At 54.3% G+C, this 17,419-nt stretch overlaps 1 protein-coding gene across 1 annotated transcript in view; it reads left to right on the top strand.

Moving 5' to 3' along the window:
* The window catches only part of SYT13 (synaptotagmin 13), a 56,638-nt gene extending 42,970 nt beyond the window's left edge, over window positions 1–13,668 (top strand). Inside the window, exons 3-6 of the mRNA XM_006157765.2 lie at window positions 2,769–2,903; window positions 4,633–4,934; window positions 9,151–9,280; window positions 11,981–13,668. Of these exons, the coding sequence (XP_006157827.1) occupies window positions 2,769–2,903; window positions 4,633–4,934; window positions 9,151–9,280; window positions 11,981–12,285 (872 nt within the window). The 3' untranslated portion in view covers window positions 12,286–13,668. The remainder of the gene's footprint in view (window positions 1–2,768; window positions 2,904–4,632; window positions 4,935–9,150; window positions 9,281–11,980) is intronic.
* The last annotated feature ends 3,751 nt before the right edge of the window (window positions 13,669–17,419 follow it).

The following is a 17,419-nucleotide window of genomic DNA, read 5'->3' as shown; positions in this document are numbered from 1 at the left end:
GATTGGCCGGGGTTTACGTGTGTGGCTGGCGTGGGAGGCAGTGGATGCAGAAGCAGCCCAGGGGGCTCTGACACTGTCCCCACTGCGGGCGCATGTCCTGGTCTGGACCCACCTGGACCCCACACTGGCCATCAGACAGGTGTCCCTGCTCACCCTGGCCCAGAACCAGTGACTGGCCTGGCATCTCCACATAGGGCCTGTAGCGTGAACGAATCCTGGCTAGCTGTGACCCTCCGTTTCGCCCACCTGTGTTTATTATTTTATGTATGTATGTATGTATGTCTTTAATTTGACCAGAGAGGGAGAGGGAGAGAGAGAGGAAAAGAGAGAGATCAAGCCACCAGGTCCAGGGCTCGAACCATGGCCAGTCACATGGGAGTCCAGTGCCCTTAACCCCCATGCCACCTGCCAGTTCCAACCCACCTGTACATTAAATGGATTTAAAACAGACCCACTCGAGACCTGAGAACTCCAGGTTGGGGTCAGGAGTGATTCGTGTGAAGACTCCCGGGGGTGGTAAGCCTACTCATAATCCTCTGGGGAGCCACAGATTTCTCCAAGCTGGATTGGACTCTCTCTGCGAAGGAGAACTTTGAAGGATTCAGACATATTTATTAATTTTCTCCTTTCTGATTTAGTTATTGCACATGTGAGAGATGAGAAAGAGAGGAAGAGAGAGACAGGAACCCCTAAGGGGGTCTTGCCATGCCTGAATCCTCCCCACAGCCCTCTAGCCAGCCGGGACCTTGGGCGTGCCTGTGGGCACACCAGCAGTTGGGTCTCGGTCCAGGGTCCACACCCAGGCCTTCCCGTGTGGCCTCAGCATCACAGTGACCCTCTGCCGCCCGTGCCACCGAGCTGGGCTACGCTAGCTTTCTCCTCTTCCCTTTCCCAGAGGGCAATGCTGGTTCCGATGCCACAGAGATCTCGTACCGAGTTGATTGGTCCAGCAGGCATGGACCAGAGACGAGGGTGCACAGGGGAGGACCAGGTCATTCAGCCACTGGCCGGTGATGTGCCGACTGCTCTGCCCTCCCTGCCCGCGGTAGGGCTCAAGCCCCGTCTCAGAGCTGGGTCTGCTCCTGCATTTGCAGTGGTGCCGGCACCCTGGCCCCTCCTGGAGGTGGGCAGTAGCAGAGTCAGCCTGAGCCCCTCGTCCACGACCACAGGACTTCGTGGGTGGGGCTTGGCTCCGATGTGGGAGGCGGAGGCTGGGAGCTGAGTCCCTGGGTGCTTCTAACACAGACACGGCCGCCCTCGTCTGCGTTGACGCCTGTGGGAGCCGCGTGGGTCCCGTGCACACACTGGTCACAGCCCGGCTGGCCTGTCCCTTTCTTAGATACCCTAGGGGAGTGTGCCACTGCTGCCGGAACCTGCTAATGAACCACCTGGGAAATTAAACAGTCCTCTCTATTCTGCTCTAAATTAGCTTTGACAATCAGAAATCAAATTCCACTTTGTTTAAGGTGAAGTAAGGCTGCAGCTACGGGATCCTTTCCTCTTATCTGCCCATGGAGAATCTTCCAGATGCAGGCTCCTGGGCAAGGGAGGGGGAGAGGGAGCCGCACTGGAGGTTTTAAGGACTTCTGGGTTAAAGATAAGGGCCTTCACTCGCTCAGCAAGTCTTTATTTATTTATTGAGAGGACTTCTTGCTATAGAGTACCTGTGCTCGTTGGAGAGACAGAGAGAGAGAGACAGAGATACAGAGAGATAGAAAACTAGAAATCACCCCCCAGAGAGGATAGCCATGCCACAATCTCTTCTCCTCCATTCTTCTCTTGGGATTTTGGGCACACATACAACCAGCGTGAGTGTCTTTTTTTTTTTTTTTTTTTTTTTTTTTGGTTTTATTTTTCTTTTTTGCAAGAATATAATGATGCTATAGGGCACATGCACTCACCAGGAAGACAGAGACAGAGAGACAGAAAGTGAGAAATCTCCCCCCGGGGGGATGGCCACACTGCAATCCCTTCTCCATTTTTCTCTCGGAATCTTGGGCATGCACGCACATGTGCCCTGTGTGAGTTTAAGCCAGCAAGTCTGGGACTCGAACTGTGGTCGACAATATGGTAGTCCGGTGACGTAGCCATTACACTATTTGCTGGTCCTCCCAGTGTGAGTTTCAAGCTGCCAGGCCTGGGACTTGAACCACTGTCAGCTATGTGGGAGTCCAGCGACGTAACCACTGTGCCATCTGCTGGTCCATCAGCAAATATCTATTGAACATGTGCTGAAGTCAGTACCCCTGACCTTGCCCCAGCATCTACTCCTGACCCGTCTTAGACCTTTACTCCCGGGGAGCAGGAGAGGTGGGGCTGGAGATGGCCGGCCTGACGCGGGGTCCCAGAATCACACAGCCTGTGACCATTTTCCTTACTGAAGGCTCAGGCCAGGTCCTGGCTAAGAACTCTGCCTGCTTCATTTCGTTTAATGCGCCGGGGAAGGGAAGAGGGACGCTTAGCACGCCCAGCACTGAGTGGAGGAAACTGAGGTTCGAAGGTTCAAAGAAGCCAAGTAACTTACGCAGCGTCCCCGGCGGGGATGCAGCAGGCCGTGTCTGACACCAACCCACGACCTGCCCACCGGGCTGTGATGTCCCTTGAAATGCCACGCCTGTGACCATGGGTGCTGCCCCAGCGGGGCCACGCTTCGGGGCTAGGAAGCTTGGGTTCGGATTTGTGGGATGGGTCCGGAGACGGGAACGGTGTGGTCTGGAAAACGGAGCCCCCGGTGTGGATAGCGGTGACAGCTGTGCCTCTCTGAACAGGTGTGGTGGAGGACGTGTGTGTCATGGAGACCTGGAACCCGGAGAAGGCTGCCCGCTGGAACCAGGCCCCCAAACTCCACTACTGCCTGAACTACGACCGGCAGAAGGCTGAGCTGCTTGTCACCCACCTGGAAGGTGCTGCTCCCGGTGCTGGTCTGGCTGTGTCCCTGCAGGGGAGGGAACACTGGAGTGGCCCCATACCATGCAGATCCCGGGACGCAGGGCTCTCGACACACAGACCTCTCTCCTTCCGTGGAGAGTTCACAGGGGAGGAATCCTGGCTGCAGACATCTTCCCTCCACGCGGTGCTTCCAGCACCAGGTCCCTTCCATGTGTGGCTGCATCGTCCCCTCAGGTCTCCTTGTCTTCTGTGTCCAGCAGGTGGCAGGAGAAAGAGGACTTGGAGAGGACACAGCCATTTCTTAGTACCCCTCCCTCAGTGTAGCATGGGTGACTTCTGCTCACACCCTTTTGCTGAAACTCAGTCCCGTGGTCACACCCAGCTGCAAAGGAAGCTGGGAAATGGAGCCTCACAGGGTGCCGAGTACGAAGAGGAAACGAGTTTTCATGAACAGCCAGCAGTCTCCTCGAGGGGGTCTTTGACTGTGGACAGGGCCTTGAGCTGGACATGAGGGTGTTCTGTTCTCTGCAGTCCAAGAGCAGTCAGTCTCTGAGGGGTCAGGACGCCCGTGGTCTCCCTGCCCCAACAGCTCCCTTACTATCCACGAATCAGGGCTAGCAATGGGGCCAGATGACTTGTACGTTTGTATTTTTTCTTAATTGCCAGAAGGTGCATGCTCTCAACAGAGAGAGATCAGAGACAGGGGGCGGGGCAGGGAGAGGGGGAAGCACCCTCCCCTGGGGCACAGCTGTGTCACATTCCCTTCTCACCCATTTCTCCATCCCGTTTGGATTTGGGGCATGTACACACTTGTGCCTGGCATGTTTTTCAAGCCACTGGGGCCAGAATTCAAGCCATGGTTGGCCATGTGGGAGCTGGCTCCCCTAACCACTAGGCTACCAGCCCAGACTGTCTTTCTTTTTCTTTTTTTTTTTTTTAAGTGGGTTGTCTTTTAATATTCATAAGTACTTCCATATTTTACTGTGTTTGGTGTCTACAGTAGCCCCATTTGGAAACTGAGATCTAGCAATTCATGAAATGTTTAAGGTCACTTCTACAGGTGACAGAGACGGGACCACATAGTCTCTCGAAGCTCTGTGGGAAACGTCAGTGTCCACGTGGCAGCCACGGAGTGCTTCCCGTCACAGAGGGCTGTGCCGTAAACAGCTAAGTGCAGGGCGATGAGGCTCAGGGTCAGCACTCACAGGCACCACGGTAGTAGCCGGCACCTTGGGGGTCTTAGAAGGTGAGGTTGGATGGGTTCTGGGAGGTGCCCAGTTCCACCCCTGTCCTCCGAGGCCGGCCAGCATGTGCGGACACTGGCTCCAGGAGGAACACCTGCTTCTTTTTTGTTTTTTAATAATTATTTATTTAATTTTATTTATTCATTCACTTATTTTCATTCACTTATTTTAATTTGACCAGGCACACACACACACACACACACACACACACACACACACACACACGGAGGGGGGGGGGGCGGGGGGGGAGAGAGAGAGAAAGTGAAAGCCATCAGGTCTGGGACGCGAACCGTTGTCCGCCATGCAGGAGTGTCCTGCGCCTTAACCACCATACCACCTGCTAGTCCCGAGGAGTACCTGCTTCTAAATTGCTTATGGCCAGGTGATTCCATGGTGCCAGGGGAGGTCAGTCCTGGGTCTCATTCTGGACCAAGGGCATGCATCTCTGTCCACTTGTCCTCACAAGGTCCCGTGTCTGTTGCTTTGTCCCACATTGCAGCTGTGACCAGTGACCACGAAGGAGGCTGTGACTGCTACGTCCAAGGCAGCGTGGCCAACAGGACCGGCTCCGTGGAGGCCCAGACGGCCCTGAAGAAGCGGCAGCTACATACCACCTGGGAGGAGGGCCTGGTGCTCCCCCTGGCGGACGAGGAGCTGCCCACAGCCACCCTGACATTGACCCTGAGGACCTGCGACCGCTTCTCCCGCCATAGCGTGGCTGGGGAGCTCCGCCTGGGCCTGGATGGGGTGTCTGTGCCCCTGGGGGCTGCCCAGTGGGGTGAGCTGAAGACTTCTGCTAAGGTAGGGTGGGGATGGGCAGTGCTTAAGCAGCACACTGCAGAGACCTCGGCGGGGGCAGGAGGGGGGTTGGCTGGAGATGGAGTAGGACAGACTCAGGGCCTGGAGCCCAGGCCTTGGCGTTCTGGTGCTCGTTCCCGGCCTGGCTTCAAGCTCACTGTGCAGACTGTCCCTGCACCAGGGAAGGCCACGCTGTGCGTGTGTCAGCTCCGGGGTTCTGCCGACTTCGGCCCACCAGAACCTGGGGAGAGGCCGCGCTCCTGCCATGTGCTGGCACATGGGGATGACCATGAAGGGAGGAAGAGCAGGGCCCCTGATCTCGGAGTTCACAGGCCAGAGGGCCAAACGGCACAGACAGTGGTGGTGACGAGGACAGCGAGGCTATCCGACCTGGGTGGAATCCCAAGACATCTAAGAGAGCCTAACAGAGCTCTGACGGAGAATTCTGGAGGGCCTGGATACAGAGGTGTTCGCACCAGCTCTGATGGAGCGACTGGGCTGGGGGTAGACCCAGAGCCTGGGGGGTCTATGCAGTCACCCGCCTGGGGGGATTTCTTCACCCTTCTGCTGTGAGAAAGAGGAGCGAGATGCCACATACCCTCGGAGGGGGGCTCCTTGGAAGCGGACCACAGCAGGGCCAGGGTCGGGGCTGTGGACCGTATGCGGTTTCGGAGGCCCCAGGTTAAAGTCTCATTCGAGGGGTGCCGCCGTTTTGTCTGGAGGGACCTGTCTGGACGGCAAATCCTCCCAGCAGGCAGGCAACGCCTTACCTAGAGACTACATAACTCACACAGGCCCCGGGCTTGCTGTAGCCCCGACGGAAAGTGCACCAACCCCGTACGAGAGCAATGGAAACACCAGTCGGGCGCTGCTTTTTGTTTGCTTTGTTTTTGTTTTTAATTTATTTATTTCTTCCATGAGAGAGAGAAAGAGAGAGCAGCAGAGAGACAGCATCCCCACTAGGGTCTTGATGACTTGATCCACTCCCGGCCTTGGCCAGACCTGGGCCATGGGCAACTGTATGCCCAGCACTCAGGGAGGTCTCTGGACGTGAACCGGGACCCTTCCCATGGGGCATTGCCTCGGAGAGCCGCGTTTCCCGGAGGCACCACCATCCTGCCTCCTGGTTTTAGCCCTCAGCATACATCCCAGCACTTGACCTAGATTCTGCCTCCTTCCCGAGCCAACCAAGTGGGGAGACGCCGGGATAGTCCCGGTTACACATGGAGGAACTGGGACTTCCCTTGGTTCAGGGACCCACACGGGGTCACCTGGCCCACAAGGGGTCCCAGCCGAGCTTGACCTTGAGGCCGGGACGGTCTGTGAAACCGGTGCTGTCTGCTCCCCGCTGCTGTGCAGGTGTCTGACCAGCGTGACCGCAGGCACCTTGGCCAGCAGACGGCTCCACCGCATTTCTGCAGTTGCCCTGGCCCCGGCTCCTCCTCGCCCCGTTTTTCTCTTTTCCCTGACTTGGAAAACTCAGAGGAAACCAGCTCTTCCAACGCACGCTTTCCAATTAGTGTGTGATTCGGGACTTGCATGAAGTCACAGACGGGGACTCTGGGAGAAGGAGCCAACGCTTTGGGGTATTAAGCCAGGAAATGAGCTTTCTCTGGAGGGCAGAGACTCTCCCTGGGTTTCGAGGCCTTGGTGCTGTCCCCAGCGACTGAAATCCAGCCCATCTAGGCAGAGTCTCGGACACCTGGCCTGCCTCCATCCCCGTCCAGAGCAGTCATTCGTTCCCTGATGCCTTGCCCAGTTTCTACCGTGTGCCAGGCACTGCGCCGGGAGTGGGCGCCCAGCAACCGTGATTAAGATGAGGCTCCGGCCTCAGGGCCCTTTCACCGATCATCATCCTATCTGCTGTAACTGGCACTGTTCTGCAGATAGACTGTCACTTCTATTTTGACCACTGGGCCATTTGCCAAAATGCGAGCAGTCTCGGGGCAGCAGGGAGTCAGAAGTAGATGGTGACACGGGGTGTATGTGGCAGGAGAGAGCCCGAGGCCTGGCCAGGGGGCCCCTCGCCCAGACAAGGCAGGTGGAACCTTCCGTTCTTGCAGCCCAGAGGTGTCGCTTCTCCAGGCCGGAAGGGATTAGCGAAGGTGGCAGCAGCGCCCCAGTTCTAGCCGGAAGACACTCAGCAAAAAGTGGCATGTGCGTCACCAGAGCGACCCACACTGAGGGCAGTCTTGAATGATTCACTGAGAGCCCGGGAGGAGGAGTGGGCCAGAGCCACCAGGGGGAGGACAGACAGGGGAGAGCGGTCGGCAGGGACTCCCAGAGGCGTGCTGTGGGCACAGGTGCCGTGAGCACGCTCTGGCCATGTACCACCTGCTGGGCCGGCCCAGAGCCACACTGTGCACGGAGGTGAAGAGCCTTTCGGGGCTGACGCTCCTGTTCTGGGGCAGCCGGTCACCCTGTGTCTCCAGTATGTGACCTTGAGGAGGGGGCTGCCCGCCCAGCTGCCGTCAGCCCACCAGGCGCCTGGTGCACTTCCGGGCACTCGGGTCCCTCACCGTGAAATGAAAGCCCACTGAGGAGGCGGAGGGAGTTAGGACTTGGGCTTTGCTATCGGAACCGACCCGGGTGCGAGCCTCGGTGTCTCCACTTCCTGGCTGTGTGACCTCGGGCGGCGATGCGCCCTCTCTGAGCATCAGGCTCTTACCCTGAAAGGGGAGAAGCTCAGCCGGCGTATCTCAGGGGTGAGGTACTCCAAGCTACGGCTCAGCTTTTGCTCACAGGTGTTGATCGTGTGCCTACTGTGTGCGACGTGCTGGGGTACAGAGGGAATGGATGTGTCCTGGAGCTCGGGGTCTAGTGACAGGCGGCGGGACTGCACGTCACACTGTGTTCAGGAAGGGCTGGCCACTACCATCCGCGTCATCACCAGGGTGCCTCATGGCGTCCAAAGCATTTAGTCATGGTGGCTAGTTGAATCATGAGGAAATGGAGGCTCAGAAAGGTTATGCCACTTACCCAAGGTCACACAGCCAGTAAGCGGTAGGACTGGAACTCAGCCCACACGGTCTGGCCCTGGAGCCTGTGTCCTTGGCGTTATATAAACTAGTTCTAGGTTACTAGTGATCATTGGAATGATCATTTATGACCTTTAGTGAGGACTCGTATAACATACGCACTTCCTCATCTGACCGGCTGCCATCGTTTCTTCCTCGCCTTTAACACAGCCCGGCGTTAAGTACTTAATTACTCCTTGTCTCTCCCCCTGTGACTGCGTGCCCCCCGAGTGTTGCCTTCTCTGCTGTAATTAAAGCACCTGGAACATAGTAGGTGCTCTAGGGATGCGGGGACTTCAAGAAGTTCGTGGAAAATGGAATTTAAGTATGACTTTCTCTTGGTGCAAAAAAACCCTGAAATCCATGCCTAATACACATTGTTCACGAACTTTAGATAGATCCCTCGTGTTTGTTGACTGGGCAAATCCCCCTTTTTGTTCTGACCAAGGAACTAACATTTGGAGAAGTAAAATACCACGCTCACATCCCAGTCAGTAGCACAAGCTCTCAGAGGAATCTCCGCCGGGACGCTCCGTGAAGCCGCACCTGGGGACGGGTGTGTTTGGGTGTGTCACGGTGACAGCAGCACCCCCTCTGAGGGGCACTGTCACCCTCGCCCCTGCATCGTTGCTGTTCACTGCCCAGGGTTCTGTCCACACCGCTGGCCCGCCTGGCGAGGAAGCCAGCCCCATTCAGAACTGTCCTGGTGCTTTATGGACTCTGTTAGCTGCAGGGGCTGGAAGGAACCGTCTCGAAGGAACCGTCTCGAATAACATCACACGTGACAACTCCTGCCCCAGAGCCTGCTGGGTGAATGCAGTGAGGTCAGACTGTGTTCCCTGGGGACTCCAGTTCCATGGCGTTGGCCCAGGAGTCTGGGGAAAAGGGAGTGGAGGCGATGGGGGAGGGGGAAAGGGGCTGGCTTCCCGAGGGGCCAGCAGTTTGCTCTGCTTCTAAGCTGGGTTTGATTGCAGGCTGGGCGAAGTCACAGTACGTGGTGAGCAGTCCCCGGCGAAGCCCACGTCAATGTAGTCCCTCCGTGCCCTGCTTCCTCCTGCGAGGGGGGACACCAGCGTGTCCAAGGGGACATGGTTTCTAGGAGGCCTGCTGGGGACAAGCCCAGCATGGCCTCGGCCTCAGCATTGTTGGTTGGGGTCAGAGGCCACCCCAAACGATCCCCCTCCTGGTGTCGTCCACTGCAGGAGCCATCGGCGGGGACCGGCGAGGTGCTCCTGTCTGTCAGCTATCTCCCGGCCGCCAGCCGCCTGCTGGTGGTACTGATCAAAGCCAAGAACCTCCACTCTCATCAGTCCAAGGAGCTCCTGGGGAAGGGTGAGTGGGGAGCGGCAGGGAGCCGTGTGCAGAGGGAGGTGACACCTGGGAGGCCCAGGGACAGGCGAGCAGGGAGGTCCAACAGAGGCACATTCGTGGAGCCCCTCAGCTGTGTCCCTGCCCGAGGCTCACAGACTGACTGCGAAGGCCACGCCCACTCTCTGCGCTTGCCTCCATTCACCCTGGCCAACCCGCTCAGCAGGACGGCCATGAGGACCTGGCTCCCTGCCATGGGGACCCACCCGGAACTGGCCTTAACCATGGGTCAGGCTGATGCCTTGTCTCAGACCTGGCTGGACCTTCCCTCTCAGGCAAGTGTCAGAAATCCTAGGTTCTTGGACCAGCAGATGGCGTAATGGTTATGTCACTGGACTCCCATGTAGTCAACCACAGTTCGAGTCTGGGACCCATGACTTAAAACTCAACGCCAGGCACATGTGCGAGCGTGCCCAAGATCCCGAGAGGAGAATGAAGGAGAAGGGATTGCGGCGTGGCCATGCCCCTTGAGGGGAGGATGATTTCTCACTTTCTGTCTCTCTGTCTCTTCGGCCAGTGCATGTGCCCTATAGCAAAAATCTCTCTCTTAAAAAAAAAAAAAAAAATCCCGGTTCTCCTGCCGTCTCAGCCAGCTGCCTCTGCACTCCCCGCCCCACCCCAGTCTCCTCTCCTCTCTCTGCCAACTGCCACCCGCACACCAGCTGAGCGTGGGTGACAGCAGAAGGTGTGTGGGTACGCGGGCTGAGGCAGAAGGCCCAGGGTGTCTGTGCCCCATATACCCAAGCAGGCATCTCTGCCACATTCTGGAAGCCTCCGTCCCCGCTTCTGGATACCCCAGCAGGGGTCCCAAGTCTGGGGGACTAAAGCAGCCTCTCCTCTCAGAGCAGCAACACCGCCTCGGTTAACCAGACAACGCCTGAACAGGAACCCAGGTGTTCGGAGCAGGGCATAAATAAATCTCCATTTCTAGCAAGGCAGCTATCAAGAGTTGCCACGATAGTCCGGATCTCAGGGCAGACGATGGGGTCAAGAAAATCAGGAGTGGCCTAGCTGGCAGGTGCAAGAGCCAGAGGTCAGAATTCAGGGCCTTGTCCTGGCAGCTCCGGGTCAGTGTCCACCTCCTGCCCTTTAGAGCTCCAGCCAGGACGACTGCAGTCACAACCGCTGTCCCTCAGAGAGCTCTGAGCTGCCCAGGGTGACAGTTACAGCCATAAATACAAAGTAATTCTTCTCACATCAGCTTCAGGAACCTTGACTAACGGAAAAGTGATCCGGTCCAGAGTCTGGTCACCTGATGGGAAACTCTGTCTAGTGACCCACCTGTTTGTGAGTTTCCCGGGGGGCAGTACTATTGGAGCAATGTGGGGGGTCAACCTATCCCCTCCCCCAGCAAAGTGGGGTGCTCAAGTAAGACTTACGAAAGAACAGATGAGAAGAACACAAGCAACCACCAGGGGACCGATTATGTTAGTAACACAGGGCCAGCCCCGTAGCTCCGTGGTTAGGGAGCTGCACCCCACATGGCAGCTATGGTTCAAGTCCTGGCCTCAGTGGCTTGAAAACCAGTGGGCACGTGTGCCCCAAATCCAGACAGGGTTGAGAAAGGACCTTGCCATGATCATACCCAATTGCGGGGTGCTTTCTCTTTCTCTGTCTCTGTCTCCCTCTGGTGAGTGGATGCATTTCTGGCCATTAAAAAACAAAACTCTAGGGGCCAGCAGGTGCGTGGTGGTTAAGGCACTAGACTTCCAACATGGTCAGCCATGGTTTGAGTCCTGGACCTGGTGGCTTGCTTTCTTACTTTCTCTTTCTGTTGCTGTCTTTCTCTGGTCAAATTTGTAAAGTAATAATAATGACAGATAAAATTAAATACATAATTCTTTAAAGAACAACTCTAAAAAGATAATAATACTAGACAAAAATGCTTGGACAGAGAGTCAAGGGGATGAAGAGATGGGATTGGCTTTTTTGGGGGCGGTCTGAGTTTCAAATCGAGCTGCGGGGACACCCGAGCCATTGTCCTGGGCTTGACGTGGGGATCTGGGGTTATTTGGAAGGGCTCAGGGCCAACCGTGGTCTCCTGACGGTGCCCTGACCATGGCCCCCTAATGCCCAGCCTTGCTGATAAGGAGCGGTGCTCCCCACGCTTCAGCACAAGCTCTCCAGGGTCAGGACCTTTCACTGTGCCCCATGGCAGTGGCTGTCACATGGTAGACACTTGGTAACTGTGGAATGAGTACACGCCCCAGCGAGGGGTACTGGAGAGCAATTCTGAATGCGAATTTCGAGCCAGAGACACCCTTTCCATCCCCAAGAGAAAGTATCATCATTCTGGGGACCAGCAGATGGCGAAATGGTTATGTTGCTGGACGCCCACGTAGTAAACCATGGTTCGAGTCCCAGACCCAGCAGCTTAAAAATTCACGCTGGGAACGTGTGCATATGTGCCCAAAGCCTGAATGGAAAATGAAGGAGAAGGGATTGCAGCATGGCCATCTCCTAAGGGGGTGATTTCTCACTTCTGTCTCTCTGTCTCTCTCTCTCTATTTCTGGTGAGTGCACACACCCTATAGCAAAAACAGAGAGAGAGAGAGAGAGAGAGAGAGAGAGAGAGAGAGATCGTCATCATCCTGGGCCCCACCAGGCTCCAAAAGCTCACTTTTGACCCTTTTCTCTGTCTCTTTTCTCTCTGTCCTTCCCCAGATGTCTCTGTCAAGGTGACCTTGAAGCACCAGGCTCAGAAGCTGAAGAAGAAGCAGACCAAACGGGCCAAGCACAAGATCAACCCCGTGTGGAACGAGATGATCATGTTCGAGCTGCCCGATGACCTGCTGCGGGCCTCCAGTGTGGAGCTGGAGGTGCTGGGCCAGGACGAGGCGGGCCAGAGCTGCGTGCTGGGCCGCTGCAGCCTGGGCCTGCACGCCTCAGGCTCCGAGCGCAGCCACTGGGAGGAGATGCTCAAAAACCCCCGCAGGCAGATCGCCATGTGGCACCAGCTGCACCTGTAGTCAGACACTGGCCGGCCTCCCTGCTGGGGCACGGCCCTGCCTCCGGCCACAGCTGTCCTCTGCCACCTCCTCCTTGTGCCCCATCATCCTCACCTGACACCAGAAGACAGAGACAGACTTGGTCACAGCAGCCAGGACCCTGATCCTCTCCCATCGTACTCCCATTTCTGCAAAGCCGCAGAATAGGGCTGGGCAGGGAGATGGGACAGCAGGTCCCACTGCGGAACGCAGTGCCCAGCGGTGTCACCGACAGAGACGCTAGTCAAACACAGCTCAGCGCCAGTTCTACAGAAAGCTTCATTTAGGGAGAATGGCTGCAAAGAGGAGTTGGGCTTGTTACCAATAAGCATTTTAAAAATGAAGAAGGAAATACAAGTGTCTCGGACCAACGCAGAGAATTAGCGACCGTCCGGGGTGGGATGAAACCTCAGCCAGCATCCAGTCAAGCTCCCCTGCGAGGGAGCAACCCAGTGGTCTCAAATCGGAGCGTGTGAAAAGTCACCAGCAGACTTCTGGGCTGGCAGGTGGACATTCCTAAACAGCATTCCCGCCCAAGCCCAGGAGCCGCCATTCTAAATAAGCCCCGGGCAGCCTCGCAGAGGTTGGGGACCGCACTTGGAGAAACCTACAACATGCCAGACAGGTTTTCACCCCCAGTCCTTGATGGAACCCTAACCTGGACAGTCAGCCCAACACCGGCCAGCCCCCCATCAGTGCGAAATGTAAAACCTCTGTCTCGTACACACTTAGTTTTAGTTCTTAACATTTTAGATGCATTTTCAGATGCTGCTCCTGGACTGGATTTTGTGCTCTTTCTTGAAGAACTTTACTGTTTGACTCAAAATCAGCTTGTATTATCCTGGGGAGACCCCCTCCTGACAAAATACGGGCAGGTCCCCTGCTAGTCATGGGGCTGGATTCTGAATGCTAGTTGTCACTCACGTTCACCAGTGTCAGCAAAGTGACCCTCTGAGATAGACCCACCCCTTCTCAGCATCCCGCCACTCCAGGAGGAATCTGCTTGTTCATTTCGGCAATTCCACCTAGCTACTTGGAGCTGGGGATGGGAGATACCTTACAAAGGCCATGGAAGTCTTCAAACCTGCCTCCCTTCCTCGGTTTTCAGGACCTACCACTTTAATCAGTAAAGAACCAGCAACAAGGCTTTGGATTCCTACCCTGTTATTCCAATAGGTGTTGTTGAGTACATTTCAGTTATCAGGGCCAGCCGGTGGCATGGTGGTTAAGGCACTGGACTCCCCCATGGTGACCATGGCTCGAGTCCACACCCGAGAGCTTGGCAGTCATACTAGGAGTGTGTGTATGCACGTCTAAAATGCCGAGAGGAGAAGGGAGAAGAAGGGATTGCAGCATGGTCGTCCCCCCCGGGGTGATTCCTCTCACTGTCTCTCTCTGTACCTCTCCAGTGAGTGCACACACCCAATGGTAAAAAAAAAAAAAAAAAAAAAAACTTTGTAAAAAAATACAATGATGAGCCTTGCTGAGTGGATATGACACTCCCCTGTGAACAGGACTCCTGGGTTCTGTTGTCACCCTTCAGCAGCTCGGTTTGGCTGCCTGTGAAAGTAAGATTGTCGGCATGGGAGTCGCTCTGTGAAACAGTGTTTAAAAGCTGCAGGCGACCCCTGGCTCAGGGCCAACTCCGAGGCCACCGGCAGATCACTTTCCATTTGGTTCTGCCATTCTCTGCAAGTTGGCGGCTGAGAATGCCCAGAAAGTGCCGGAACCCTCCCGGGCATTTCCAGAACCACACATTCTGTGTTTGGACTCCTTTATGCCGACATCGGACTGGGTCCTCAGATGTCGCCCCTGTCCTCTGATGTAAGGGAGAATTCCTAGCCAAAGTGGGTAGGGTCTTCATTCCTCCAGTAAGTCAAGTCACACCGGCCTGTCGCTGAGACCCAGCAGAGGCCTTTATTTTCATTATTTGCCCTTTCCGTATGGAAATAGCAAAGCGTTATCAATAACGTTGACGCTCTCTGAAGAAATAGAAAAAAAAACAAATCCCTCTTTCAGATATGGAAACCTCGATCTTTCAGGTTGCGTGAGCCTGGCCAGGTGTTCCAGGTGTAGCATTCACTCGTGGTTAGAGAGTTAACGTCTCTGAGATCTTTTCACCACTCTGGTCTCTTCTTTTTGGTCAGCATGGTAAAAAGAGAGCAAAATATTACCTGTGTAAGCTGACTGCCATTCTCTTCCTGGCAATATCGGCAGCTCTAACCCAGGGAAGTTTGGATTCTAGACTGAAAATCAAGAAACATGGGTTCTCCTTCCTTGTAAATCTGTGTGCCCACCTTACCGCCCCACCAAACGGTGTTGGAGGTGGCGAGGCAGGAGCTGCTCCCACCATGTGAACTCCACCCACAGCTGTTCCATCGTGAGACATCCGTTTTGTGGGATGGCAAAAGTGTAGTCTTCCAGAATTCAGACTGAAGGTTGTCCCTGCGAGGGGTCAGATTCTGCCGCAGAACATTCTGGGTGTCGGTCATCTTGTCACTTAGTGGGGACGTCCGGAAATGAGAGAGGTCTGCAGGGGGCTTTGCGTGTTCCGTTCTCTGGTGTGTTCCAAGTGCCGAGGATAAAGCTGTCCCGTGGGTGCTCCATAAATACACGTATGAGGGACTAGACTGAGAGAGACAGTGCAAATGCGTAAAATGAGGGCCCTCGCTGTTGTCGGCGGTAGAGGTAGCAGACATCTTACAGCTGGCCTGGGAGTCCGTGACATGGAGGCACTACCACCCAGCTAATGACTATTCAGTGTCCCTGTCAACGCAATGAACAGAAGAGCGGATGCCTGCTGTGCTTCGCCGCCGAAATTCCATCTTAGTGAATTTCCAAATACCTCGAGATGTCAGACCGCGTCCCCACACAACTCCAGCGATGTTCTCGGCGGCTTCGCCTGTGCCAGACATACTTGCAATTTGCTACCAAATCAGAGCCCTTGAGTCTGTAAGAATGCATCTGATCGTTTTCAAAAGGAACGCCACGTCCTTTGCCAGGGATCGCTTTCTAAGAAGGGTGGGAAGCGGAGGTGAGAAGAACACGGGAGACCATTTCAGACTACGCTGTTGCCCAAAAGGTGGTCTGGGTGACAATGACATGGGGATAAGAATTAGTAAGTCACCCTCACACACCTGTGGCTCCACTGCTGCATCTAATCAATATCTACTTGTTGAGTGTCTATTGATCAAGGCCTGGCACACACCTGCCCTTCTGGGTTTCAGATAGGACTCTCGGTGTGGACTGGACGACAGATCGCCCCAGAGCTCGGCGGAGGGCAGGCAGGAGCAACGTTCTTCAGGGTGAATTGTCTCACATATGAATGAGTTCTGGGCAGAAGGGGGTCATAGCCTAAGCCAGCTTGAGGTGAGGTCCGTCAAAAAAAAGGAAAGGAAGGCCTAGTCCTTGTGATTTGTCGCTGCCTCCTTGTTTCCTCTTGTCAAATGCTCAGTGTGTGTTTATTTTGCAGTTGTGAATTGAAGCACAAGAAGTCGCATGAGACACTGCAGTCCTATGTCTGATGTCACACTGTGGAACAAACCTTGCTGTGGTAAATAAATACTTCCCAACAGGGTCAGTTGCCTGCTGCTTTCTTTTTTCCCTTTATTTAGTCTTTTAAAAATATACGATGCAAAACAATAATCTGATTCGTATTCATAAACCGCTGCCGAGTTTAATCAAACTGGACAACTAGAGCTGAATTCTCCTACTTTCCACAGGAGACCACGATCCTGAATTTGGGGCTGATCATCCTAAGCATTCTTTTCCTACATGGATATGTAAATCCTCAGCTCTATGGTGGATTTTTGTGTGTTTTCAAACACACATTTATTTAAACTGTATCATGGCATTTTTGTTCAACATTAAGATTTGAGTTTCAGGGACAAGTGAATGGCATGGTGGTTAAGGCATTGGACACTCTCACATGGCTAACCACAGTTCAAATCCTGGACCTGGTGGTGTGTTTTCTCACTTTCCCTGTGTGTGTGTGTGTGTGTGTGTGTGTGTCTGGTCAAATTAAAATAAATGAATAAATAAATAAATAAATAAAATTAAATAAATAATTCTAAAAAAAAAACATTTGAACTTCATTCATGCGCATACTCACATCTTTAGTTCGTTTCTTTTTCACTGATGCATAATATTCCACAGTATGGATATGCCACAGTCCATTCCCTTGTTGATGTACTTTAGCGTTCCTTTCTTTTCTCTCTCCTCTCTTCCTTCTTTCCTCACTTCTTTCCTGTCTTTTTCTTTTTATTACAGGAAATGCTGCTATGGACATTCCCATGCATGTCTTTTTGTGAAAGTATCTTTAAGCTATATGCCTAAGAGTGAGTGGAAGTGTTGGGTCATAAAATGCTCTGAGTGTGTGTGTGTGCACACGTGTGTGTACACACGAGTATCTTGGTGGCCTTGCTGGAGTACTGAACCAAAGGGGTTAGACACAGGGGGGATGCAAGGGCTTGGTACGGCCTCTTGAAGACTTCGACTTCATTGCTAAGAAGAAAAAGGAGGTGGAAAATAGTGACTACTCTTTCTTTAACATTCTCCAAGGGGACATTCCCATCAAAGGAAGGGTCAGTGTGGAGACCGGGGGAACTCTGTACTCCAGATGGCAGGCAGAGACAAGGGAGTCCTCGAGTCCTGTCAGCCTAGGCCCCCCTGATAGCCACTGTCGCCCTGGCTCTGGAGAAGAGGCCCTGACAAGAAGCAGAGCCTGAGTCCTTTTTCTTTCTTTTTCTCTTTCTTTCCTTCTTTCTTTCTTTCTCTCTTCCTTCCTTTCCTTTTCTTTTGTTCTTCCTTTCTTTCTTTTTTGGCTGGAGGGCTTGCATACTCTCCAGAGAGAGACAGCGTGAGAAGAGAAAGCACCCTCGTGGGGAATGGCCACACTGCAATCCCTTCTTCATCTCTCTCTCCTTTTGGGATTTTGGGCACACACACACACACACACACACACACACACACACCTGGTCTAGGACTCGAACTTGCATTCGGCTATGGGGGGGGTTCAGCTTTAACTACCAGGTCTAAGAGGCAGCTCAGTGTCTGACTTTTAAAGTCAGTAGGAAATCAGCCAGGTCACATGGGATTAAGGTGGGATGTTCTTAAA

This window comes from Tupaia chinensis, unplaced genomic scaffold (assembly GCF_000334495.1).
Source record: "Tupaia chinensis unplaced genomic scaffold, TupChi_1.0 Scaffold000561_1, whole genome shotgun sequence".
Lineage (NCBI taxonomy): Eukaryota > Metazoa > Chordata > Mammalia > Scandentia > Tupaiidae > Tupaia > Tupaia belangeri.
The sequence above is the reverse complement of the archived record's forward strand: the minus strand, read 5'-3'. Positions and strand labels throughout refer to the sequence as shown.